Consider the following 25,708-nt stretch of genomic DNA (forward strand, 5'->3'; position numbering starts at 1 on the left):
TTGATGTTTTGGTTCGGCCAGCTCTAATGACGTTTCAGAATCGTACACACTGATGCTTTACAAGTGACATTTTTCTTTTTCTCATTTAAACAATCTCTCTTACTCTCTCTCACTCTCACTCTCTCACAGGTTCCAGGCGCATCTGTTAGAAGCTTCAGTCATCATGTACTCCGAGTGGAGGTCCCTACACCTGGTGGTCCAGAGTGACCAGGGTCACTTGAGCGTGCTCCACTCTTACCCGCCCGGAGTTGGTCGGGAGGTGGCTAACGCAGTGGTCCGTCCCCTGGGTAGCCCAACTTCAGAGAGCATCCTTAAGACTGATAAAGAGGTATGGGAGAAGTGTATGTGTGTTTGTGTGTGTGTGTGTGTTTGTGATGGAGTGAAAAATAGTATTTTATGTAAACAACTGCTGGTCACAGAATGACTATGGTGCTGATCTCAGAAGCTGTCTTCTGTCTCGTTTTATTGGATTTACGTTTACATTTATTCATTTAGCAGAGGCTTTTATCCAAAGTGATTTCCAAGAGAGGCAGAAAACAAACTGAGCATAAAGCCATTCAGGAGCTGTCTTGTTGATAAGGCTTCTGTCAAGATTGAAGCGCTGGCTTTTGGTATTGAAACTCAGTGTTGTATTAGCGTAAACAGTTGGTTAAGTTTTAGCCTGGTAAACATCATGGAATAGGTTACAAAAGGCACTTCATCTATCATTTGTTCCTTGGTAAAGGTGAAGTATGCCATTTAAAGCATTGCCTCTGTGTGGCTCAAATCAATATGAGATATTAGTGTTTGTGCTTTGCAGAGGAACGGATATGTTTGATTGAATTGTGAATTAGGAGAAGCTTGCCATAATCAAATTCTTCAGTCTTCTTGCTCTGCACTGTTTGTATCTATTTTTGTACAGAGCGTTTGTGTTCTTCCCCCCTCTCTGGCCAGGCCCAGTTTTGTTTTCTGTAGCTTATAATCTTGTCAAACAACACTGCTGTATCCTTACCTTCAGGCTTTAAAACATATACATTCAAATAACCCAAGTCTGGATGATTGAAGGAGGCCTGTCTCTCACTTCTGTGTTGCTGTCTCCAGTTTGTTTTTGGTCACTGTTATGTTACCTTTAAGCACAAACCGGTTTATTTCCTCACCCAAGAAGGCAGATGTTATCGCAAACATCATTAGTTATATAATGTAATATAGTGTCCTTTTACTTGTTTCCTTAACATTTTCTCACCATTTTTGGGTTGACTACATGTAGTCAGTTGCTCAGGCTATGTTGAGTGGACTTGACAGTCTTGTCAGTGCTGATTCTGTTTGTCAGAAATGGGTTTTGGCTGTCTGTTGTTGAGTCTTGCTATTTGTTTGTGGGCATTTTTGAAGTCTTCAGCACTGGATTTTTGACCTATAAAAGTGTTTGTGTAAATGAAAGTGTTGTTATAATGTGTGTGGGTTTTTTTGGCAGAGAGTGAGATTAGCTGAGGTCTGTGTCTCATGTGCAGGATTGAGGTATGCTCAGGGTATAGTTTTTCTGATTCTGTTCGTATTATGGTTGGGGGGGTGGATGTACGCATGTTCCTTTTTTTTTTTTTTGTTTATTTTAATGGGGAAGCAGGTCCATGCTCATCTGTACCATAACTGAGTATGCTAAATACTCACTCTCACTCTGCTGTGTGTGTGTGGTTTTGTGTTTGTGAAGTACAGACTTCCCTCTGTGCTGCCGTGTTGTTTTATTGTGCCTGGGGTTTCTGCAGGCTTCTGTGCAGTACGATAACAGAAGGAGGATATCCTGTGTATTCCCCATATGCTTGCATGCTTGGCCAGTGATTTTTAGTTTTTTCTTTTTTCTTTATTAACAATGCCCCTTGTTCCCTGATCTCGGCTCCCGTCTCAACCGAAGACGGCCCCGCCCTCCCTGCCTTTGCCCCGTGCCCATTGACAGCAGAGAGAGAAATGTGTGCCTCCCGCCAAAGTATGCACCTCTGTCCTTACTCAGCCTGGCTGCTGTGCTTTGTTTCCTGCATACTTTCCCGTTAGGCAGATAACCATCCCAGCAGAGTCCCGCTCAAGCCATGCCTCTTAAATACCAGGTCGGTAGTTAAGCCACAACGCACACTTAGATACATACACCGATAAGTCTCTAGTATAGCCGTGAGAACATGCTAGCCTATATATTTGTTTACGTTTGCAGTGCCGGAGTCCTTGTGTAGCGTTCAGATTGTAATGTCTGGAATGTGCAAACAGTGAGGAAATCTGATTCAGAGAAAGATATAGAACTGAGAGAGAGAAGTTAGAGAAGGGTTAACAGTCTTGCTTATCACACTGCGGAAGTCAGGAGAAAAGCCTCGGTTTCGAATGTTTCCCCAAGGATTGAGAACTGGGGGCAGCAAGTCTATTGTTTGCCATAGAAGCCATGTTCCTCTTGGGTGCTGTTCGCTCAGCAGTCGCAGGCCGTAGGCTCCGCCCCTGAGCCACAAATAACAGCTCTGATAAGGCAGCGGGCATGTCCGTCTGAGTCACGCGGCTGTTGTTCTGACTTCTGACCCCTCAGGTGAAATGGACGATGGAGGTTTTGTGTTATGGCTTGACCCTTCCTCTGGACGGTGACACGGTGAAGTTGTGCGTGGACGTTTATACCGACTGGATCATGGCGCTGGTGTCACCGCGAGATTCCATACCCCAACCCATAATCAAAGAGCCCAACCTGTATGTTCAGACCATCCTCAAACATCTGCACAACCTCTTTCTGCCCAGGTACAGAAAACAAACCAATCAAACATGCTGTTCTTTTTTTCTCACCTCAGAGGAAGCTGTTCTCTCCCAGAAAAATGTTCTGACTACACTTGACAAGCAGAAGATTATTTTTGCCAGCTCATTTTTTTTTTTTTGCTGGAGTGAAGTCTGAGCTCATAGACTTTCCAACAGGAACAGTTTATTGAAAAAGCTCACTTTTAGTAGGAAGTTAAATCTCTCTCTCTCTCTTTCACTCTGTCTCTCCTCCGCCCCACTTTCTCCACCACTCTCTCTCTCTCTCTCTGTCTCTCCCTCTCTCTCTTGCAGGCCTGAGCATTTCAGCCCTATGCATTTCAGGTTGTGTCAGCAGGTGTTGTCAGCTGTGCAGAAGCTAGCCAGAGACTCTTCCTCTATGGCCAGAGAGACCTGGGAGGTGCTGCTACTCTTCCTGCTGCGCATAAATGACACATTGCTTGCCCCGCCCACAGTGGGAGGTCAGTAACCATAGCAATGCTCTATCCACCCCTCCCATTACGGGACCTCATCGGCCATAGAAAACAGCTTCTCCTGTCTAATGCAGGAGGTCCATATGCATAGCAATCAAAGCACTTTCCACAACAACTGTAGGACATCTTCACCCATTTGATCTCCGTAGCAGTTAGGAACACACACGTCCAGACTGTGATGATGGTTTCTTTGCCTGTGTAAGGGTGTTTTGCCTGTTTCTGTTGGCTGTCTCAGGGGGGATAGCAGAGAAACTTGCAGAGAAGCTGATTAGCGTGCTGTTTGAGGTCTGGTTTCTGGCCTGCACGCGCTGCTTTCCCACGCCTCCGTACTGGAAAACTGCCAGGGAGATGATCGCTAACTGGAGACACCATCCTCCCGTGGTGGAGCAGTGGAGCAAGGTCATCGCCGCCCTCACTTCCAGGTAACTGTGACGACGTTGACATCATATGCAGACGCAGAGAATGTTAGGGTTTTGTGCTTGTGGACTGTCTGCATTATAACAGATTATTACAGATAAAAAAGCAGAAATGAAAATGTTAGACATGTTGGTCGTTTTGTTTTGACCTGATGACTTTGAGGTTCAGTTCACACTGTATGTCAGTTGAGGTGAAGAGATAAACGTAGGCTTTGGATTTGAACTTAAACCGTGACCGTGTTTCTGTCTCTCTGAACAGGCTGCTGCGTTTCACATACGGGCCGTCTTTCCCACCGTTTAAAGTGCCAGAGGAAGATGCCAGCCTCATTCCCGCCGAAATGGACAGTGACTGTGTGGCCCAGACCTGGTATCGCTTCTTACACATTCTCAGGTACGCAGCACATCACCTCAGACCTGTCTAGGCCTGGAAACACTCCTGTCTGTGGTTTACATTAATGAAAAAGAGAAAGTTTATGAAAGAGGAAAATCTGAGTGAGGTTGGCTTTTTTCAGTGTCTGGACTGCTGTAAAACATTGTGTGCAGGTGTGAGGGGAAAACCCATACTGCAGAAGCTGTCTGTGCACTGGATCATTTGCTGGCCTTAGGCATATGCAAACTAGTTCCCTCTATGACGAAAGCTTCATTTAACCTACTTCAGTTTAAGTAACAACATATGCTATGTTAGGCTTATTGTTATTACATTAAATATTTTGCTTCCTCTCTGTTCCATATGGATAACCTGTCAGTTTTATGTGTGTTATGTATTTATTTATTCTTCTGATATGAAAATCCCTGTATGCCACCTCTTACCTGAATTCTGACAAAATGATCTTTGACTCTGTATGAGGAGACAGAATAGAAAATGAGTAAGTTAATTTAAAAGCTGTTACATTAAATTCATCCAGTAGTACACCAATGGCTATGTGACGTAATCTGGCAAAATAAGTAATTTTGAGTTCTGTAAATAAATGCATGCATTGATAAAAGTTGCAATACATAAAACATCTTTAAATTTCCATCAACCTAAAAATGCACGTAGCAGCTAAAAGGTAATATTAAGCCACCTTTTCCTTTCAAATAATGTTAAAATGCAAAAAGGACCCTCTTGACCCTTCCGCCTTTGACATATCATTTGTAACATATGATGTTTAAAGCATTGTCTGCAAGGCAAATCTGCTGTATCTTTAGTCAAGTTAGATCATGTTAGCAAAGCACCAGATGAGATTAGGCTTCTAAAGTACTAAACATAACTACAGAAGCAAAAAAAAAAAGTAATAACAAAAGAAAGATAATAAATGTTCACATGCTGAAACGTTATAGTTAACAGATCATTATGCTGTTCCTGTTGAGAATAAAGGAAAAAAAAAAGAGTTCTGTTCTGTACATTCCTCGTCTCTGGACTGTGTGAGACACATCTGTGAGTTGTTTTGTGAAATCGCGTGTGAGTTAAAACCTTGGAAATTAAGGTGAAGAACTGCTGTGTGCAATTAACACCAAGGTTCAGCTGTATTTTTATGTTTGTATAAGATGGCGTGCTAAGGATTAATGTTTCTGTATCGATGACCCAAATATCCCCCTTTTTAAAATCCAAATAGTCAAAACCAGCTCTAACAAAGGTATTTGTTCTCAATGGTAAGGCTGAAAAAATTACTTTTATCCTGTTAGTACCATTCTTGCCTAAACTGCTTCTTTATGGTGTTCTCCTCTGTATGGATGTTGTGTAACTGAGTGAGTATGTTAAATGTCTTTGGTTCCTCAGTAACCCAGTGGACCTGAGTAACCCACTCATCGTCAGCTCCACCCCTAAGTTCCAGGAGCAGCTCTTAGGGGTCAACAGTGTGCCCCAGGAAGTGATCCAGCATCCCTGCCTCAAACAGCTGCCTCAGATCTTCTTCCGGGCCATGAGGGGTATCAGCTGCCTCGTGGACGCATTTCTCGGTAAGGTCACCTGATCCCCGAGACGCGGCAGTCATCTCCGTGTCACAACTCCTCCTTACTCCCCAATACCTCAACAAACATCCTCTGTCTCTAGGTCTCATACCTTTTTCATATTTTACACTTGTTTTGCTTTGTCCATTTGTTTTCTGGTCCATCCATCGCTTTCTGCATTGGTAACTGTGAGCGTCCTGACTGATGCCGAGGTCTCTGTGAAAAACCAGTTGCTGTCTTTCCCCTCCCTAGGTGTTGCGGTCTTTAAGAAAGTGGAGAGTAATGAAAGACTGCCCTCCTATGGTACTCTGTAAAAGTGTTCCTCTGCTCACTCATGTAAATCTGGGGCTGTAGGGGGGTGCAATGATTTTGGCTCTGTTGGCTCTTGTGTGGAGTTCACAAAGAGGTCGCTTTAACGCAGAAAGACAGAGTGCTTACAGGATTACCATTTGTTCTGAATTTTACTCGTCCTAAAGACAAACTACATCATAAAGTCATAAAACTTTCTGAAAAGTTAGCTTTTTTTTTTCTTTTTTCTTTTGGAAATCACGACTCATTTGGCTGAACACGGACAAGATTTCTTATCTGTTTGGTAGTACATGAAGGGATTAGTTTAATTTTAGAACAAGTCAACAAATAGAAGCAGGGCTTTGTCTTTCTGCCGTTGTGTGTGACGACTTCTTTTTGCCGCTCTGTCTTTCTCATAACAGACTCTTAAGCTTTCAGCCTTGTGTGGTTTGGTCTCAATAAACAGACATGAGTTTGTTTAAAATGACTGTCTTACTGATCTTGTCATACAAAATCCATACTACATTACAGGCCTCCTTTCCATGTGTAAACACGTGTGAGGAGCATGAGTCAAACCGAAAGCTTTAGTTACACAAGTTTTTGAGTTAGGATTTTTTTTTTTTACCATCTCTAATCGCCTTTGCACAAAATGATATCCAAGGCAGTCAGTGTACTCATTATTACCAATTTCATCATAGTCTGCAGTTGTTTGCGCCAACATGATTTGTTTTTGTTAAGGTCATATTTACTGAAATTATATTTTTGGCTTTTATTTGCTTCAAATATAATCACCTAGTCTTGAGCTTTTATCTGAACACGTGTAAGCCTGGTCACAGTAAAGCGGTTGGTGGCTGCTTGCGTGTTCCTTAGGAGCTCTCTCTTTTCCTCACCGTTTGAACTCCTTTCCTAAGGAGCAATGTTTTGTTTGTTCCTCAGGAGTGTCTCTGTCTAGGAGCCATGTGCGAGACAGACTTCCCTCTCTAGGTACACTAAAACTAAAACCCAATCAAGTAATGACTAACAACTCACAAAAAAAACATGATGCGCCCGATTTCTTATGACAGGGGTTTGCTGGTAGAGTCCAATGAGGGAAAAGGTGTCTCTCTTACAGGGCTATAAGGGTAAATGACAGAAGATTTGGTTTCACAGAGAGACATTATTTTACTGTGTCTTGGCAATCATGGTGGGTTTTTTGTTTTGTTTTGGGTCCATTTCATCTGATTGTAAAACATGTCTGTGTTTATAAGTCTGCTGTATATTCGTTTTATCGTGTATATGTTTGGTTTTTGAATTGATCCTCATTTTTTCTCAGGTGTTGCAGTCTCTAGGAACAATTTTCGAGACAGACTTCCATCCTATGGTACTGAGTGACGTGCTCATGACCAATCAAAAGAAAGCTTCTTGTGGATTGGCTGGGGTTGGCCAAGGTTGATTGGCTGGTTGAAACCAGTGCATGCGCAAATGCTGCCCTGTCAGGACCCAAAAGCTGAACCTAAAATCAAACATGTGGTCCTATTTACAGCAAACAGTTTACAGCAAGCACCTACTGCTTAGTCTGATCCGGCTGAGGCTGATTTGCATGTTTCATACGCAAAACTTTGTATGACTACAGACTGTTTGGTTAGCCTGATCTGTGTGTCGATTCATGCAGGAGCCTTTCATTTGATGTTCACTTCTATTGATTGTTTATGAGGAAGGGAACGGAGACAGACGAATTCCAAATTCATCCTCACAAGAAAACCAGACAAATCGTTTGACAGAACCAACCCGCAAGCATGCACAGATTTCAGGGGAATTAATGCTGCTACACTGGAGGGTTTCTGCATTTAAAATGCTCACATACTATATTTGGTTGAATGTGGAATTGAAGGTATTTGGGAGAAAAACCACAACCCACCCACTTAAGTCTTATTCACTCCTGTTGTTCTTAATTGGCTTAGGTTTGCGCAACTTGTTGTGTTGGTTGAACAGTAAGTACTGGAAATCTGTGGAACATGCTGCACTGGTTTTGACTGGTATATGAATACCACAGAAATGTTTTCAGGGTTTGTTTTAATCTGATGAATTTCACAGTACTCACCCAATCAAAATGTACTAAACATTATTACAAATGCAGGGTTAAATCTCATGTCAAAACATGCTTTCAAACTGCTGATATGTCTTTGATTGCTCCATAGAGACGCTGTATGATAAACAAGGGCTGGGCGATATGGACTAAAAACAATATCTCAATATTTTCACTCCTGTCATTTATACATTGATGATTTTTTGTATTTCTTGCTTTTCTCAGGACAGGCTAAAATGAGCAATAGAGGACAAAGAGGTTTCTGGTTGTGAAAGCAAACAGAGAGTAGTGTCTGACTATCGCTGAAGCAATCGTGCTTTTGTCTGAGGTGATGGAGTAGGAGCTGTGGAGCTGTGACTGCTACTAGCTGTGCTGTTTCGAGGGGTTTTAGGGGGCTCTGTACTTTATTTTGCTGAGCTGTAGGCATTTTAAAGACAACAGTGATAAATGACTAAGTGAATAGTCTCAGCTTTTGGATGAAGAATAATGCACATCACTGATAGACAGTAGTTTCCGAAATTTGATGAGACTTGATGGTGAAATTCAAACATTTTGATTGATATAGCAGCCAATTATGAAACTTCATGCAAAAATACTGCATCACAGAGACAGGAATCATCGCCCAGCCCTGTCTGTGCTGTCCCCGTTGATCTGAATTGATGTGGGGGCTTTGGGTGTTTTATGATCCTCAGTTAAGTGTTGACTTGTTTGGTTTTTGGAGTTATTGTCAATGCTGTGGCAGTGTTGTGGTAGCCCTCTGTATGAGACTGGCTGTCAGCAGTAGGGTAAACTACCACTGACATGCTAAAACGATCCACTGGCAGGTAGGGATGTCCGATCCTGGGGTTTTGAATGGGAACTTTATCTAAGGGGAATGGATTCTTAGACCTGGTCTTGAGTGGCCACGATGTGTGTAGGTTTGTCTGTCCATGATAGAGCCTCCCAGAATTCTGACCTTGGATCAGTGTTGGCATGATCTGTTTGCAGTCTTTTTGTTTGTTTTACATGGAGTAAATGGGAACATGCTGCTTTGATGACTTTTTATGTAAACAAGGGTACAGAGTAGTCTTTTAATATTTTGCCCTCTGTTTCTCCATCTTTTCTTTTTTTTTTTTGCTTTTCCTCCTCGTTTTTCCATTGCATTTGAATTCTTAGGCATTTCACGGCCGAGATCAGACAGTGCCCCGCCCACCCCAGTTAACAGGCTCAGCATGCCCCCGCCCCCGACTACCACCAATACCACGCCCCCTCACAGCCGTAGACACCGCCCAACAGGTGTTACCAAGACAACCAGCAAGGCTTCAACGGTATGACCATCCACAGAGGGCCACCCTTTACACACACACACACACACACACACACACACACACCCACATACATGTGCTTTTACAGTATGAGTAATGTCATTCTTTTCAAGCCACATGTGAAATGTGCTTATCAAACTGGTTATCAGTCTGCTTGTGTCATCCTCGTGTGAACTTTTTAAGGAATTCTCCAAAAATTAATCTACCTCTTTTCTTATTGTTGTTTGTCATTGTTGTCTCTGTCTTCCCAGACTGGTCAGTCCAAGGTTTCCCATCAGCCCTCCTCTACGTCCCCTCTGTCCAGCCCAAACCAGACCAGCTCAGAGCCGCGACCTCTGCCTGCCCCCACAAGGCCAAAGGTCAACAGTGTCCTGAATCTGTTTGGTCAGTGGCTGTTTGATGCAGCTCTGGTGCACTGTAAACTTCACTCTGGTCTGAGCAGAGACAGCAGCATGACTGGTAAGATCTGCTACAGGTTTGCACTTATTACATGTGTACAATTCTCTTTCACTTTTTTAACAGCTCTTTTAGGTTTCCTTTTCTTTTACTTTCCTGACTCGACAATACAGGGGGAGACGGGTTTATTTTATTTTATTTCGTTTAGAAAATTCCTACCTGCAAGATTACACTTAGGGTGTCATTAACGAAGTGCGACTTAGCCTCTCCACTTCGTAAATCAAAGCTAGCATCCTTCAGCTCAGGATAGTTATCTGGAAACAACAGCCATTGGTCTGTACATCATTAAATAGCACGAACAGACAAGAACCCTGACACAAGATCCATCACTTCACACTTCTGGTAATTTCTTTCCAGATGATCAGGCACTGTATTTGACTTTGTGGAATTGTAAATGTTGGAATTAAATACAATTTCAATTGTATTCTGAGCTGAATTGTTAATTTTATTTACTTCTTTTCTGGAACTTTAAACAACTTTAATTTTATAAACAGTTCTAGGTAAATGTTTTCATGTTTTTTTGTTTTGTTTATTAATTTTTATTTTTTTGCTTGTTTTATTATTTTTTAAATTCATGCATGATTGTTATCTGGACTCTAACTGAAATATTCTGTTTAAAGCCGCTACCTTGACTCCCCTCCTGCTTTTAGAACTATTTATAAAAATGATAAGAAAAGCAAAGCAAGGAGCCATTTTGAGCCATTCTCTTCTCTGGAGACTGACCTATAACTGCTGACCTTTGATTTTTTTCCATTTTTATCTCTGTTATCTTGCAGCAACATATTTCCAAATTCTTCTTTCTTATAAATCTTGTAAGTAGGAAACACAAGCTTTACCAGTTGCAATCATTTGGTTAATTTTACTTTTCCTTAGGTTGTTTTTTTTCCCCCTCCTTTGTTTTTGTTTTTTGTTTTTTTTAGTTTTATGTTGTGTATTTATTGATTGTTTTCTTTTTCTTTTCTTTTTTTTTTTTTTTGCGTTGACATTGTCACCTCCTCATTGTTGCCGTTCTGTTTTCTTGGGGCCAGAGACTTGACTGTGCAACTGCTTGAGTTTTTTTTTGGTTTTTGGACTGGGTGGGGGTGGGACCTTATTGACTGCTGCCCAAAGATCATTGGCTCAAAAGCAACAAATATTCTAGAACATTCTGTATCATGGGTAGTATGTGCGTACACACAGGTGCACGTTTATTTGCGTGTCTCCTGCTTCTAAATGAAGGAATATTTGTTGCGATTGATCCTCCTTGTCTGGAGTCAACTCCCCACGTCATCTTACAAACCAGTTCATATCATCCACGTCAAGGACCTGTACTAACAAAACTCCTCCCAAAAAAACACAGCCAACTACCAACTACCTTATTCTCAGTTTAGCCTGGGTCTTATACTTTGCAGCTTATTGTTTTCTTATCATTTATTTGATTTGTTTCTGGTTTGGTTTCGTTTTAAGTTGGTTTCTTTTTGTTGTTGTTGTTATGGATATTTCTGCATGTTGTGGATTTGAGTGTGTGTGTGTGTGTGCAGTTTGTTTGGAACACATTGTGCCTTACCGTGTTACTCTCAGGCGCTGACAAACACAATTTGGCCTTTTTGTGAGCATTTGTTTGACAAAACGAAACCCAGCTCGGGTGCTTTGTTCTCGTGTTGTTACGCCCTTTTTAGGCATCTGTCTGACATAAAATTGCGTTCAAATGCTTTGCTTATGTCACAGGGAGGCTGACAGGAAGACTTGTGCGGTTTCTGTCCATTCTTCTCATCTGCTTGTATTATAGTGTGCTCAAAATATCAATGCACCAGAATGCAATAAAACATGACCTGATAATGTAGGCTATGGCGAATGTGAGGTTACAGAAACGGAACCTTTGACATCTAGTTCATGACCTGAATGTAAAATACAGGACCTATTTTGATAACTAACCGAAATATTAAGAGTTTACTCAAACAACATGTCATGTCAATGTGGATTATAAACTCTCAAATTAGCACGCACATACACAAGCACTAATGCTCACACTTTTAAAGGCAAAATGTTGTTTTAAGCGTGATAAAATTCCTTTTTCAAACACTTCCTAGAATTTTATAAAATGCAAAAATATTTTCCTTTACATTCAGTCTCTTTGTTGATAACACATGGAGGCACTCACATAGATGTTCTTTCACTGTAGTTTCCTCTCTCTCTCTCTCTCTCTCTCTCTCTCTCTCTCTCTCTCTCTCTCTTTTTTTTTCTCTGTGTCTTTCTCTGTTAGCGCTTGCGACCCAGGCTGGAGTGGAATTGCGTAGGAAAGGATCTCAGATGTCCACAGATACCATGGTGTCAAACCCCATGTTTGATGCCAACGAGTTCCCGGAGAACTACGAGTCTGGCCGTGCAGAAGCCTGCGGAACACTCTGCAGGATCTTCTGCAGCAAGAAAACGGGCGAGGAGATCTTACCAGTCTACTTGTCCAGGTACTGTTCCCTAAAGAACCAGTCTACGTGTCCAGGTACTGTTCCCTAAAGAACCAGTCTACTTGTCCAGGTACTGTTCCCTAAAGAACCGGTCTACCTGTCCAGGTACTGTTCCCTAAAGAACCAGTCTACTTGTCCAGGTACTGTTTCCTAAAGAACAAGTCTACCTGTCTAGGTACTGTTCCCTAAAGAACAAGTCTACCTGTCTAGGTACTGTTCCCTAAAGAACCAGTCTACCTGTCTAGGTACTGTTCCCTAAAGAACCAGTCTACTTGTCCAGGTACTGTTTCCTAAAGAACCAGTCTACCTGTCTAGGTACTGTTCCCTAAAGAACCAGTCTACCTGAGTATCAGTCCAGCCGCAGACTCAGCACTTTTTGGCCAGTCTGCCGGTTCAGGACTTTTCCAGAGACATAAAATCTCCCACCATTGATTATGCAGTCATCTGTTTACGGTCATGTATCTGAGGAACTGTTTTATTCTCCATGTACCTCAAAACTCAGATATTTTTAGATGAGAAAACAAATGTATGTAGTCTTAATCGTATCTTAAAGAAAGTTGAGTTTGTTAGTTTGAGTTTGAGTTAGTTGTTTATTTTTGTCTCTGGTTTTGGTATAGACGTGTTTTTATTTGTTTGTTCTAATGTGTTGTCAGGTTTTACATGGTATTGATCCAGGGGTTGCAGATCTCAGACTTCATCTGTCGGCCTGTTTTAGCTAGCATCATCCTCAACTCCTCTGCTCTCTTCTGCTCCGATCTGAAGGGGATCAACGTGGTCGTTCCTTACTTCATATCTGCACTGGAGACCATTCTTCCTGATCGGTAAGGAATTCCACATGCTGCTGTAGTTTAAACGTTTCCAAACAGTGGTTTTACAGGCTCTGCCACTGTCCAGCTTCACTGTGTGGAATTTAACAAATAAAATACAGAGTCTGTATTTTAGCCTTAATTCGCTCTCTTTCTCTCTCCTACTTTTTTCTCTGTAGTGAGCTGTCTAAGTTTAAATCGTATGTGAATCCCACTGAACTGAGACGAGCCTCCATTCACATCCTGCTCTCAATGTTACCTCTGCCACATCACTTTGGCAACGTAAAGTCGGAGGTGAAACACCATCTTTACATCTATATCTTCACACCTGAAATAAACAGATACCTCTCTGTGTATCAGGGACTGCAGTTTTTCATTAAAACCTCAACAAGTTTGGCTCAAATCATCGGACACTAAAATATTTAAGTCAAACTCTATGCCTTGCATTACACTCTGAAATTGTGACCTGACCGTGCATTTGGGCTGCCATGCCATACCAAAACTCAACTCAGTTAGCTTCTGCTGTTTAGTGCATGTTTGACAGAATTTTGTAAAGACACAATAAAACCGAAGTCAGTGTTTTGATTACTGTTGCCACTGACAGCATTTGAGTTTAAAATTATTACCATGAACTTATGAAATTATTAAGTCAGAATGTTTTTTGTCTGTGAAGCAACTGTATTTTTCAATGTTTTGTTCAGGTTCTTCTGGAGGGCAAATTCAGTAATGATGATAACTCACTCCACGACAAGGCAGTGACCTTCCTCTCCCTGAAGCTGCGATTGGTCAATATCCTGATTGGTGCTCTACAGACAGAGACAGACCCAATCAATACGCAGATGATCCTAGGTACGGTCACCTCATCAATACTCAATTCTGCTGAACTGACCAATCGCTTTGATGTGTGAATTTTTTTTACAGAGTAAACATCACTGATCCAAATGTCAATTTTCTGCAGGTGCAAATCTCACTGGCTCTCTGTTCTTTTTTTCTTTTTTTCCTCCCCCGTTAACAGCTGCAATGCTGAATATCGTGCAGGACTCTGCTCTGTTAGAGTCAATAGGTGCTCAGGCTGAAGTGGTAAGTAGGTCGCTTTTGGCACCGCCTGTGTTTGCACAGTCTTTATTTTGGCACAGTTAATGGGTGAAACCGGAACAGTGTTCTTGTGTATTTTGGTATTTACCTTACTCATTATGGCTTTAGTACACTCTCTCACTGAAACCAACAACATAACAGTGTTCATCTGCGTAACATGCGGGTGACCCCGCTTTTTTCTGAAAGCAGACACTTACAATACTGTGGTGTTGGTGAAATGCGCTGTGATGGCAGCAAACCTAAGACTCAAAATTTAATCCAAACACTGCTTCTCCCTAGAAAACAAATGCATTCTTCTATCTTCAAGAAAGGACGATATCCCTCAATAAAAGGATTGAATTTGAAATGTACGTCCATGTCGATACCGATCTGTGTCTTTCTCTCTCTCTGTCGTTCGAACAGGGCAGTGTAGATGGTAGTCATTCATTGGCCAAGAGCCATAGTCGAAATAACAGTGGAATTAGCAACGCCAGTGCAGGCAGCTCTGAGGCCACCACCCCTGACAGTGAAAGACCCGCCCAGGCCCTGCTCAGAGACTACGGTAAGCCACGAGGGACAGTCAGAACTGTGTGTTTGTTAAGGTAAAAAAGTGAGGGCGGGGGTGTGAAGTGAGAGAAATGCAGTTTGTTTGCCCTGCGTTGTTTAACTCTGCAGGTGCTGTGTTTAAAGGAAGAAGAGTCTTCTGTGTAGAAGCTCCCATCTTGTGATTATTGTTTTCCTCTAAACTGTTCAAATGTGACGCGTCTTGTGCGAAACACTCTTTTTCTTTTTTCTTTTTCTTTTTCTTTTTTTTCACTGCATGCATCATGTTCATTTGGCTTATATGCATGTCGTCAAACAGACTTGAGAGTGTTGTCATTCTTCATTGTAACCCTGAACCATAACTGGATGGGGAAAGCTGCTGTTGAAGTCAGTTGGACTGAGTCATTGCAAATGCCTCTTCTGTCAAACCGATTCAAGCGTTATTAGCTTGGTTGTGTCAAGTAGAAACACTTTTTTCTCCTGCTTTGCATGATGCTTCTTACATGTTTTTTTTTGTTGTTTGTTTGTTTGTTCTTGTTTTGAATTTTCATGATACTCCAGTACTGCTAACCACTGAAATGGCAGAGTTTGCCTTTGCCTGCCTGAGTGTGTTCGTGTTCGCGTGCGTGTGCGTGTGTGTGTGTGTAAGTAAGCTCTCGGCTGCTAGCGCGTGCTTGGCTTTAGCGTGTGCTGTGTGACACTAACCCGGTCTATGTGGCCGTTATGTGGGGGTTTCATATCCCAGCTCTCCACACAGACACTGCAGCCGGACTCCTGATTCGGAGCATCCACCTGCTCACCCAGAGGCTCAACTCCCAGTGGAGGCCAGACATGAGCATCTCCCTGGCTGCCCTGGAGCTCCTTGCTGGCCTGGCCAAGGTATCGTCTGGAAAGCGCAGCACATGGATACAAAGGGTCAAAAAGCATGTCAAAGTCACATTCGTATATGTTTGTGATCTTTAACGTTTCAGAGGAGCAGATTAGAAAATTCACTGCTGCTTTTTAAGCCTTAAACATTAGAAAATTATTTCTGTGGATTTATTGTTACATTTACACAGAGACTCACAGCCAGTCTGCATGAAACTGAAACATGAATAGACATATTGACTTCGAATGAGGTTTTGATTGAGGTGTCACGTATTTGCGATGCGTTTTTATGAAACGGAAAAAGAGTGTGTATGGTGGTAAAAAGATGTGGTCTCCAGTGAATCAGTGTGTGTGTCACAGAGTTCTGGGTACAATGACCTGACCGACTGAAACGGTCTTTTAGAAGATTACTTCTGGTTGAATAACTATAATCTAACCTGTTACAGGGAAGTTTTTTCTTGTTTTTTCCCCTTCAGTCAGTTTGATGGGATAAAGACTACAGATTAGATGTCTAAGCAGTAGTGTTTTATTGATCCATAATCAGCTGCTTTCTGTCAGGAGCAGATTAACATGTTGTGTGGTAGTATTTCTCTCCAAGGAGTGTTTTGACCTTTACAAATTGACTGTTGACTGTTCAACCAACCAGTCTCAACCAAGATATATATATATATATATATGTGTGTGTGTGTGTGTTTGTGTGTGTATATATATATACATACACACACACACATATATATATATATATATATATATATATATATGTATAAAAATAACGAGATTGAAATGGATTAAAATCCACACCTAAACCAGTTCTGCCTCTCTTGTTTATTTGTGTACAAAATCAATCTACAAAATTTGATCTATTGACTTTTTTTTTTTTTTTTAATTTGTAACTGTGGAAAAAGCAAAAGCAAACATTGATACAATGTTCGACCAGTACTTGACTGGAACTAAAACAAGATGTTTTTAACCTCACAGATTCCTTTGAGAAGAGCATGCTTTTAACATGCATTACCATTAAATATTTTTGTAGACTTTTTGTTGTATGAAAACTACAGGAACTGTAGAACTTATTTTGTGTTGTATTCGCTGTTATTGCTTGAACAAAGTGACTGTTTGATGTTTCATTCTGAGGAGTCTGTGGGTGGTGTGGAAAACAGACGGAGAGCCATTACTGTCTGAGCTGATGCTGAGCGGTGTGTGTGTGTGTGTGTGTGACTGTGGTCTTCCTCAGGTGAAGGCCAGCGTGGAGTCTTCGGACCGAAAGCGAGCGGTCAGCTCGGTGTGCGGATACATCGTGTACCAGTGTAGCAGACCTGCACCACTCCATTCCAGAGACCTGCACTCCATGATCGTGGCCGCTTTCCAGTGCCTGTGCGTTTGGCTTACCGAACATCCAGACATGCTGAACGAAAAGGCAAGACAAACCTTTCGTTACTGTGGCCGACAGTCCCAATGCAAACTCAGTGTCTTTGTGTGCGTTAGATTTCCTTTGTATGATATGTTGTCTGGTGGTTTCTGCTCTGAGGTGGGTGTTCATGATGTCGTATTTTGTGTTTTGTGGTTTGCAGGACTGTCTGATTGAAGTTCTGGAGATTGTAGAGTTAGGTATCTCAGGAAGTAAATCAAAGACAGGTGACCAGGAAGTGAAATACAAAGGCGATAAGGAACATAATCCCGCCTCCATGAGGGTAAAGGATGCGGCCGAGGCCACGTTGTCGTGGTAAGTATCTCGCCTGTGAAATCACGTGTTTCTTACAGTTCAGTGGTTGATGGAAGTGCAGGCGCATATTGGTGGGAATCTGTATACTGTCAGGGCATCCCAGCTTCTTGACTGTAACAGCTTTGAGCCTTTTCTAATACATTCATCTGTTCCCTCTGGGTTTGTGTGTGTGTGTGTGTGTGTGTTCATCTTTGTGTGTGTATAAAGTATAATGCAGGTGCTGGGGGCGTTCCCATCGCCCAGTGGCCCCGCCTCCCCTTGCAGCCTCCTTAATGAGGATACACTCATTAAATATTCCCGACTCACCTCCACCACGCGCAGTAACTTCAGATACTTTGTGCTGGACAACTCCGTCATTCTGGCCATGCTGGAGCAGCCACTTGGTAACGAGCAGAGTGAGTAACCAATCACGTACAGACTCACTCTGTCGCTCACATGTTGACTTTATACAACACAGATAGTCTGTGTATACACAAGTTCTAAGTAGACTCCAGGTAGTGCAATATGATTGCATGTGTCTAAAGGTTTGGTCATATATATTCTTACCATATATGGAATAAAGCCTTATCTTGCAATTATGCTTCCTATATCCGATATGCTATCAGCAGCCTGCACCAAACAAGCATTTTAATCCTGTGTTAAAAATGCTTATTACCACAATGACCTATTGTATGTTTTGCTCTGCAGGCTAAAAACACGTATTATTATGTAGAAATATAACGTAATTGTGAAAAACTGAAAATATACTGTAAATAATTTGTAATACCAAATAGTTTGTCAACAAGTTAATACTCTTATTCAGTAACCGGCTACACAGCAGTGCCCTGTCTGCAGCAGTTGAGCTGAAAGTTACTAACTTCATTAAGTTAAAATATTGTGTACATTTTGAACTAGATATTTCCTTAGTTTCTGTGGTAATCTGCATTCTCCGTATTTTACATATTTCAGAGATGTCTTTCTTGACAAGATACTTAAGCAGTATTTGTTACTCAGGGTAGCTGACTGGCTAGCTGCTTTTGGGCTTATCACATCCAGTAGTAGTGTTCGTGGTTAGCTTTCTAACTATATTGTGTGTGTTTATGTGTGTGGACGTGTGTGTGTGCACATGTATGCGTGTGTGTGTGTGACTCAACAGACCCGTCTCCATCAGTCACAATGCTGATCAGAGGGATGTCAGGCCGCCACGCCTGGACCATGCAGCTTTTCCACCAGCCTAGGGGAGCCAGGGTCAATCAGAGGGTAAGACATGCTTTCAGTGACCAATCAAAATGGAGAATTTTTTATTTGTAAGCCAGGCAGCGTGTCAAAAGATAGATTTGATATGTTTGAATAATGTTTCTATTTAGAATCCAGACTGCTCAAAAAAAAACCCTTTTATTAGTGCCATGACTGTACCCAAACAAAAAACATACAGTTTCTTCTGAATGCTCCTGTCCTCAGAAATCGCCTCTCCCATGGTACATCTATTTTTCCCATGGTACATCTGTCTCTTCCACAGCAGGTGTTCGCTCCGGAGAGTCGTCCGACGCCGAAAAATGATGTGGGAATTCGGTTTAACGTCAAACATCGACCTTTCCCTGAGGAAGTGGATAAGATTCCGTTTGTCAAAGCTGATCTTAGCATTCCAGACCTGCATGACATTGTGGATAAGGAGGTAAGAAACAACTCTCTAGTGTTTATGCATTCACTTTCCCCAGTACACATACATGTGTTTGTATTAATTCTGGCTTGTTTTCGGGTGCAAAGCAGGAGCAATTTCACAATAAGAGACTATTGAGAGTTCATTGACTGTGTTTTGACTGACAGGCAGAACACTACAGGCTACATTTCCCTTCACAGAAGTACCCAGACCCTGTTGTGAGTTCATGCACATTTAAATATGTGGGGAAAAGGCTCACCCTTAAAATTACATTTTTATTCAATATCTACTCAGTGAGAATATGTCAGAATAAAAAAAAAAGACATATCATAAGGAATGTATGTATGTATATATACATACATACACACTCTCACTGTGGGTAATTCAGCACTTCTCCAGGACGCTAGCATTGTGAGACACTGTTGGGATGGTACTGAGTGTTATGAATAGACCCAGTGTAAACGTGTGTGTTGGGGAGATGGCATCCACTCTGGATCAGACCTACAGTGTTGTACAGGTCCTGGGGACATGTTTCCACACTCTAACAATCTAACTGAAACTCCAGGATGCTCAGCTCTGGTCCCGGATTATCCCAGTCCTGCTGGTTTGGGCTTAGTCGTACACTGGTTTATGGGCCCTCCCACTGAATCAGGCATGTGTGTTTTTATTCATGAGAAGGAAAAACCAGCCGGACGGTTCGGGAACACAGTTGTACGCACCCCTTTTTATGGGACATGGCTCATCAAAATCACCTTTTTGGGGGGTTGAAATTCACTATAATGAGCTGTTTCAGGGGACAACTAAAACCTTTTGCTCCTCTTCTAGAGTCTACCTATTGCCTTCTCTCTTAGCTTAAAACCTCTGATTTTCAACCAGATATCTGTGAAGATAATTTGTCTCTAAGTGGAGCAAAGAGTTGAAACCTAAATGGTTTGAGGGGCAAGACTTTTTACCCTACAGGCTGATCTGGTTACTGTTTATGTGGGGTTTATACTGCTGTGTTTATTTGTGAATGAATAAAGGTGCCCTTGGCAGAGAGTGAGAGAGAGGTAGGTAGGTAGGGGTGTGTGGGTGTGTGTGTGTGTGTGTGTGGTTTCACCAGGAGTCCGTTTCTGTCAGTTTCACCAGAAATAATGGACAGGTATTTGTATTTGAGTCATAATTTGTTAGAGGTCTACTGTAATAATCCTATTTCTCTCTACTGGACACAGGAGTGTTTTTTTTTCTTTGGGTATATATTTGTGTCTGTCTATGGTTTGACTGGAAGATCTACATAAACACAGATATCATAGGTGTTTACTTTGTGTTTTGTTAAGGTTCTGAATGAGTCACTGTCTCTTCAGCATTCAGAGGGAAGTGATGTCATTAGGCAGAAGAAAAACCTGACTGATCAGACACCTATTCCACAGAAAATTCTCAATACCAAAAAATAAAATAACCCTGTTTATCATTTAATCCGAAGTTGTCACTTTTTCATCTGCACACATGTGAATAGTTGTGTGTGTGTGCGTGTGTGTGTGTTTCAGCTGGAGCTGCAGCATGAGAAGCTCCGTGGAGTGATGGTAAAACAGATTGAGTATGAGAATGCCCTGGAACATTACACGGAGGAGCTGTGGAGGAACAAACCATTCCCAGACCCCCTCACAGACTGCAAGCCCCCGCCCCCGTCTCAGGAGTTCCAGACCGCCCGACTCTTCCTGTCCCATTTCGGCTTTCTGTCTCTGGAGGCGCTGAAGGTACAGGTTCTGCTTGTTTATCTCCACACACCCACTGCATGTCTCTGTACTGCTCTTTTATTCTCCTGTGTCAGTCTTTTGGTCACCAGCATTAGGGATCACCTCTCCCAGTCAACTCATGCCTAAGGCTGCTCTCAGTTCCTTCTCTCAAACTGTGTGTGGCTGTGAGTGGTACAGAGGATTTTAAATGTGTAGAATAATTTAACTGATACATCTGATACAGAAGAAGAGTAACTCTTCTACCTTACGTTAGAACTGTGGGGTGTGTGTGTGTGTGTGATACTTTGTGTGTGTGTCTGTGTGCTTCTATCATTATTTGAATGTAGATTTGTGTTTTTGCCATTATTTATGTGTGTGTGTGCTCTATCTCCAGGAGCCTGGTAACAGTCGTTTACCTCCTCATCTCATCGCCCTGGACTCGTCTCTACCGGGTTTCTTTGATGACATCGGGTACTTGGACCTGTTGCCATGCCGACCATGTGACACTGTGTTTATCTTCTACATGAAAGCAGGACAGAAGAGCAGTCAAGAGGTATGGCCTTCTCATGTCATCCACAGTCATTTCCCATCAGCCACGTCACGTCCTCTCCTCCTCACCGCTCTGCCTTTACCTGTCTCACAGAGATTTAATACCACTGCAGTTCAACAGTCTCTCTCCCTCTCTCCCCCTCTCACTCTCTCTCTCTCTCTCTCTCTCTCTCTCTCTCTCTCTCTCTCTATTCTCTCTCTCTCCTGCCCTCCCTCTCTCTACTCTCTCTCTCTCTCTCTCGCCCCCCCTCTCTCTATTCTCTCTTTCCTGGCCCTCCCTCTCTCTATTCTCTCCCTCTCTCTACTCTCTCTCTCTCTCTCTCTCTCTCTCTCTCTCGCCCTCCCTCTCTCTAATCTCTCTCTCTCCCTCTCTCTATTCTCTCTCTCTCTATTCTCTCTCTCTCTCTCTCTATTCTCTCTCTCTCTTGCTCTCTCCCTCTCGCTCTCACTTGCTTTCTGTCTGTTTCTCTCTTTTTCTCACTCTCTCTCTTTCTCTGGCTGCTCTGTATGTGTATACACAGATTTTAAAGAACGTGGAGTCAGCAGCAAATGTGCAGCCTCACTTTTTGGAGTTTCTGTTGTCTCTGGGTTGGCCGGTGGAGGTGGGCCAGCATCCCGGCTGGACAGGCAGCGTCTACACCAGCTGGACCATTAACACACCCAGCAGCACACACACGCCAGGTAATCTAACACACTCTCCAGAACATCAGAGCCAAATACTTCACCCTCAAACTACACACACACACACACACACACACACACACACACACACACACAGTAGGTCATCTAACACACTCTCCAGAACATCAGAGCCAAACACTTCACCCTCAAACTCCACACACACACACACCAGGTAATCTAACACACTCTCCAGAACATCAGAGCCAAACACTTCACCCTCAAACCACACACACAGACTGCAACACACACAGACACACACACACACACACACAGTAGGTAATCTAACACACTCTCCTGGCTGAGCTTAACATGGTGCTATTCATCGCGCTAAACTTCAGTCAGCTGTTGGAGAGAAGTAGAAGAGGAATGACCAGATCAGGCTGTGGACTTCATTTTTTTATCTCTGAAATCAGGAGCAACTCTTTTAGAGTCTAAAGATGAGAACAGGTAGCTCAGTGTGTCACAGTTTTTATTGACTAGTCTGGAATTTCCTGATCAGTGTAAAATGTTTTAGATAGACTAGTGGCCAGACTAATTACGGCTTTTTCTGGTTCTCAAAGCCAGCGTAATCTATTTTAGAACAGGTAATCTGGAATTGATTGCTCTAAAATGCATGCATCATATCAATATTTATTATCGATTCCAGATTATATCATTGGCTAGACTAGACCGTGATTTAGCTCTCCCAATTAGCGGTTCAGGATTCCGAGGATTAAGCAATAACATTACTCTAGAATCATCAGGATTAGCTCTTCAAGAATCTCAAGTCTAAAACCAGGCTTCCAGGACCTGCAAACCTGAACGATCGGTTTCAGATTCTCAGAACCAGTCATGCCTTGGGAACTCTGCAGTCAGGGTTAGTTGGTCTAGAGTACTCCTCAGTTTGTGTTTGTGTCTGTAAAGCTGTCTGTGTGTGTGTGTGACGTGTCCTCTCTCCCTGCAGATGACTCTGTGAGTCTGAGTGACAGTGGAGGGGGGGTGTTCAGCGGAGAGAAGAGAGTGCTGTACTATGCTGACGCCCTGACTGAAATAGCCTTTGTTGTCCCGTCATTAAACGACTCCTCTGGTGAGTCATCCTGTTTCTTTCCTCCACTAACACTCTCTCTCACTCACATCTACCCCCTCAGGAGATTATCCAGTCAGCCAGGGTAGCCTGGACTGTTACATTTGTCCAGTCACTGCTGTGTGTGAATGAAAGGTTCACACACAGCAGAAAGAGGGAGAGAGAGAGGCAGAGCAGGTTTAATGGATAATGATGATTAAATAACTGGTGTTTATCCCTTTTTTTGCAGCGGAGTCGTCAGAAAACAGTTTCCCCACAGCAGACTCTGATTCTCAGATGGAGCTGTTGCCCAGCATGCTGAAACAGTCCAATCTAACACTGGAGCTCTTCCCTAACCACTCTGACAACATGGGCCCCACACAACGGGTAACAGACACACACACACATACACACACAGATAAAATAAAAATGTGTTCAGTTTATGCTTCTCCACTTTGTAAACTTTATCCAGTGCAGGAGAAGGAGAAGAAAACTAAAAACGAAGGAGTTTTGACATATTATTCCACAGAGACATTTGCTGCCTCCATTTCCTAGAGCAGAGAGCAAGACCAGTGTCACTTTAGCCATCTGCCCTTGACTGGGCCCAGTAGTGACTATGCATCTAACCATGCTTCTCAAATCAATACCCAGACAGACAGTTTCAGTCTTAGCACAACTGTATGATGTATTTTATTGAAAATGCTGATTTCTCTCTTTCTGTCTCTGTCTGTGTTATAATTTTGTTCCAGTCACCTACAGTGAAAAGTAAAAAGTTGCCGTCGGGCAGAAGTATTCCTCCCCTGAGTCCTGAGACCAAAGTGTTGGTTGTCTGGGTGGAGAGGTTTGATGATATAGGTACGTTATATGTATGTTCCATTATATAAGTAAGTTTTATATACATACTCCATAATATAGGTAAGTTTTTATATCTATATATATTCATATATAATTTTACAGAAGGTGCCTAATTTTACAGAATTTGTTCTTTATAAAAGGTCAAATTAATAAAATAGTAAAAATTTCAATTATCTGTCACAATAGAAAATTTCCCTGTGACTGAGTTGCTGGCTGAGACTAGCACAGGGGTGGAGACAGCTGTGAACAGCAGTGCTTCCTGCAGGTATAGACACACACACACACACCTTTAGTTTTGAGGTTTATTCAGTTTTCCGCTGAGTGGGAGGTTCTGCTTCATTGTAAGCATTTTCAGAGTACATTCCAGAATAAAACACAACTTTTCTCCAGGTCTTTTTTTCAGCCCATCCTCACTCTATGGCCTGTGTTTTTGCTTGTCTGTCTCTCTCTCTCTTTTAGATCCAGCTCTTCGGAGAAGGACGTTCCTGTGATTTTCATCCATCCTCTGAAGACGGGGCTGTTTCGGATCAAGCTACACGGAGCCATGGGAAAATTCAGCATGGTCATCCCGTTGGTGGAGAACATGGTTGTGAGCCGCAGGTCGCTCGGTGAGTGCTCTGCTGACCAGGGCTTTGAGTGAGGAAGAAATGCAGAGAGGAGCTGTACCCGGAGAGAGGGAGAGAACTCATCCTTCCTGAAACCTGTCTATCACTCCGCACTCTCATTTCATTCTTTCTTTCTTTTTTCTTCTTCGAAAGGATATTAAAACAGCGAGAGCACCAAAGCTAACTACTTCACGTTTGTTTGGTTGAAAATAAATGTATTCAAATATTTTTCAATTATATGGCATGTTAACATTATGATACATCAGAGCAAACTAATCTAGCATGGATGAAAAATCTGGTGCAGTCCAAAGTATCCTGGGTCTTTCTCCTGCTATTTCTCTCCAGTATCCAGCAAGATAAAGTTCTCTTTATTCACAGTGTGTGTGTGTGTGTGTGTGTGTTGGTATGATTGAATGGATGGTAAATTCAAAGCCCTTTCTCTCTCTCTCTGTGTCTCAGGGTTCCTGGTGAGGCAGACGGTGATAAATGCATGCAGGAGAAAACGTCTGGAGAGTGATTCATATAGTCCACCCCACGTCAGGCGGAAACAGAAGATAGCAGACATTGTTAACCGCTACCGCAACAAACAGCTTGAGCCTGAATTTTACACGTCACTGTTCCAGGAGGTTGGAGAAGCCAGCCTCAATCCCTAAACACACACACACACACACACACACACAAATAAACGCCAACTCTACAGTGGAGAGAAGCTTGGTTCTGTTGTCCCTTCGTTGAAAAGGCCTTTACACACATGGCTGTTCATCAGAGAATGGATTTTTTTTTTTTTTTACTTCTCTGTCCGTTACTGTACCTCATCTGAGATTTTGTATTTGTCTTTGTTTTTCGATTGTTCATTTGTTTGTTTTTTGGATGTAGGCCTAGAGATAGCGTCATTGGATCTTCATTCAACTTCAGCAACACTACCCCATGTGCAGAAGTCATAAGACAAGTGTCTGATCATATGGTTTTCTGATGTCATAATTCTGGTATTCTATCACTGGTCTCTGTAAAAAGAGCAGTTACTGATACATACACACACACACTCACACATGTTCAAACACAGCTGTGCCAGTCTGCGTTACTGCATAATACTTTTTTTTTCTTTTTTCAGTCTCAGGTAGTTTGTATCATATTGTGTGTGTGCTGTCTCTTCTTTTTTCTTTTTTTTTTTTTTGTAAGTGTGTGTGTGTGTGTGTGTGTGTGTGTGTGTGTGTGTATGTGTGTCTGTATGTGTGTGTGTGATTTTGTAATGTAGTGCACTCCAACAGGCTGACCTCAGCTTTACACATCCTTCACATGCTGAACCCTAATCTCCATTTCCTCTCCCCCTCACACTCTTTTCTGCTCAGTCATAAGCTGTCACATCTAATGTTTTTTTTTTAGTATTTTTATTTTTATATAAAAATTCTGGTCGCTGATATGACGGCTTAAGCTGGAGGCTAGCCAAGTCCAGTCCTGAAGGGCCAACGAGGTACTGTGTTTT

The 25,708-nt window shown here is 42.3% G+C and overlaps 1 protein-coding gene across 2 annotated transcripts; it reads left to right on the plus strand.

Moving 5' to 3' along the window:
- The first annotated feature begins 163 nt into the window (after nt 1-163).
- Nucleotides 164-24,971, plus strand: ralgapb (Ral GTPase activating protein non-catalytic subunit beta). 2 transcript variants are annotated; one of them, XM_030776692.1, is made up of 29 exons: nt 164-328; nt 2,537-2,739; nt 3,046-3,212; nt 3,460-3,646; nt 3,900-4,031; nt 5,400-5,578; nt 9,078-9,229; nt 9,478-9,685; nt 11,925-12,126; nt 12,780-12,947; nt 13,112-13,226; nt 13,634-13,781; nt 13,948-14,016; nt 14,440-14,568; nt 15,295-15,428; nt 16,651-16,833; nt 16,988-17,139; nt 17,347-17,534; nt 18,275-18,378; nt 18,641-18,793; nt 20,305-20,514; nt 20,888-21,046; nt 21,564-21,697; nt 22,638-22,789; nt 23,016-23,152; nt 23,515-23,620; nt 23,807-23,885; nt 24,080-24,228; nt 24,685-24,971. In XM_030776692.1, exons 1-29 carry the CDS (start codon nt 164-166, stop codon nt 24,876-24,878), a joined length of 4,458 nt encoding a protein of 1,485 aa, XP_030632552.1. In that variant the 3' UTR covers nt 24,879-24,971. The 2 variants fall into 2 exon arrangements, with proteins under 2 accessions (XP_030632552.1, XP_030632553.1); XM_030776693.1 differs by having other exon boundaries at nt 15,307-15,428; nt 21,564-21,698; nt 22,636-22,789.
- Nucleotides 24,972-25,708: the final 737 nt, after the last annotated feature.

The sequence above is a fragment of the Chanos chanos genome, chromosome 6 (genome assembly GCF_902362185.1).
Source record: "Chanos chanos chromosome 6, fChaCha1.1, whole genome shotgun sequence".
In the NCBI taxonomy this organism is placed as follows: domain Eukaryota; kingdom Metazoa; phylum Chordata; class Actinopteri; order Gonorynchiformes; family Chanidae; genus Chanos; species Chanos chanos.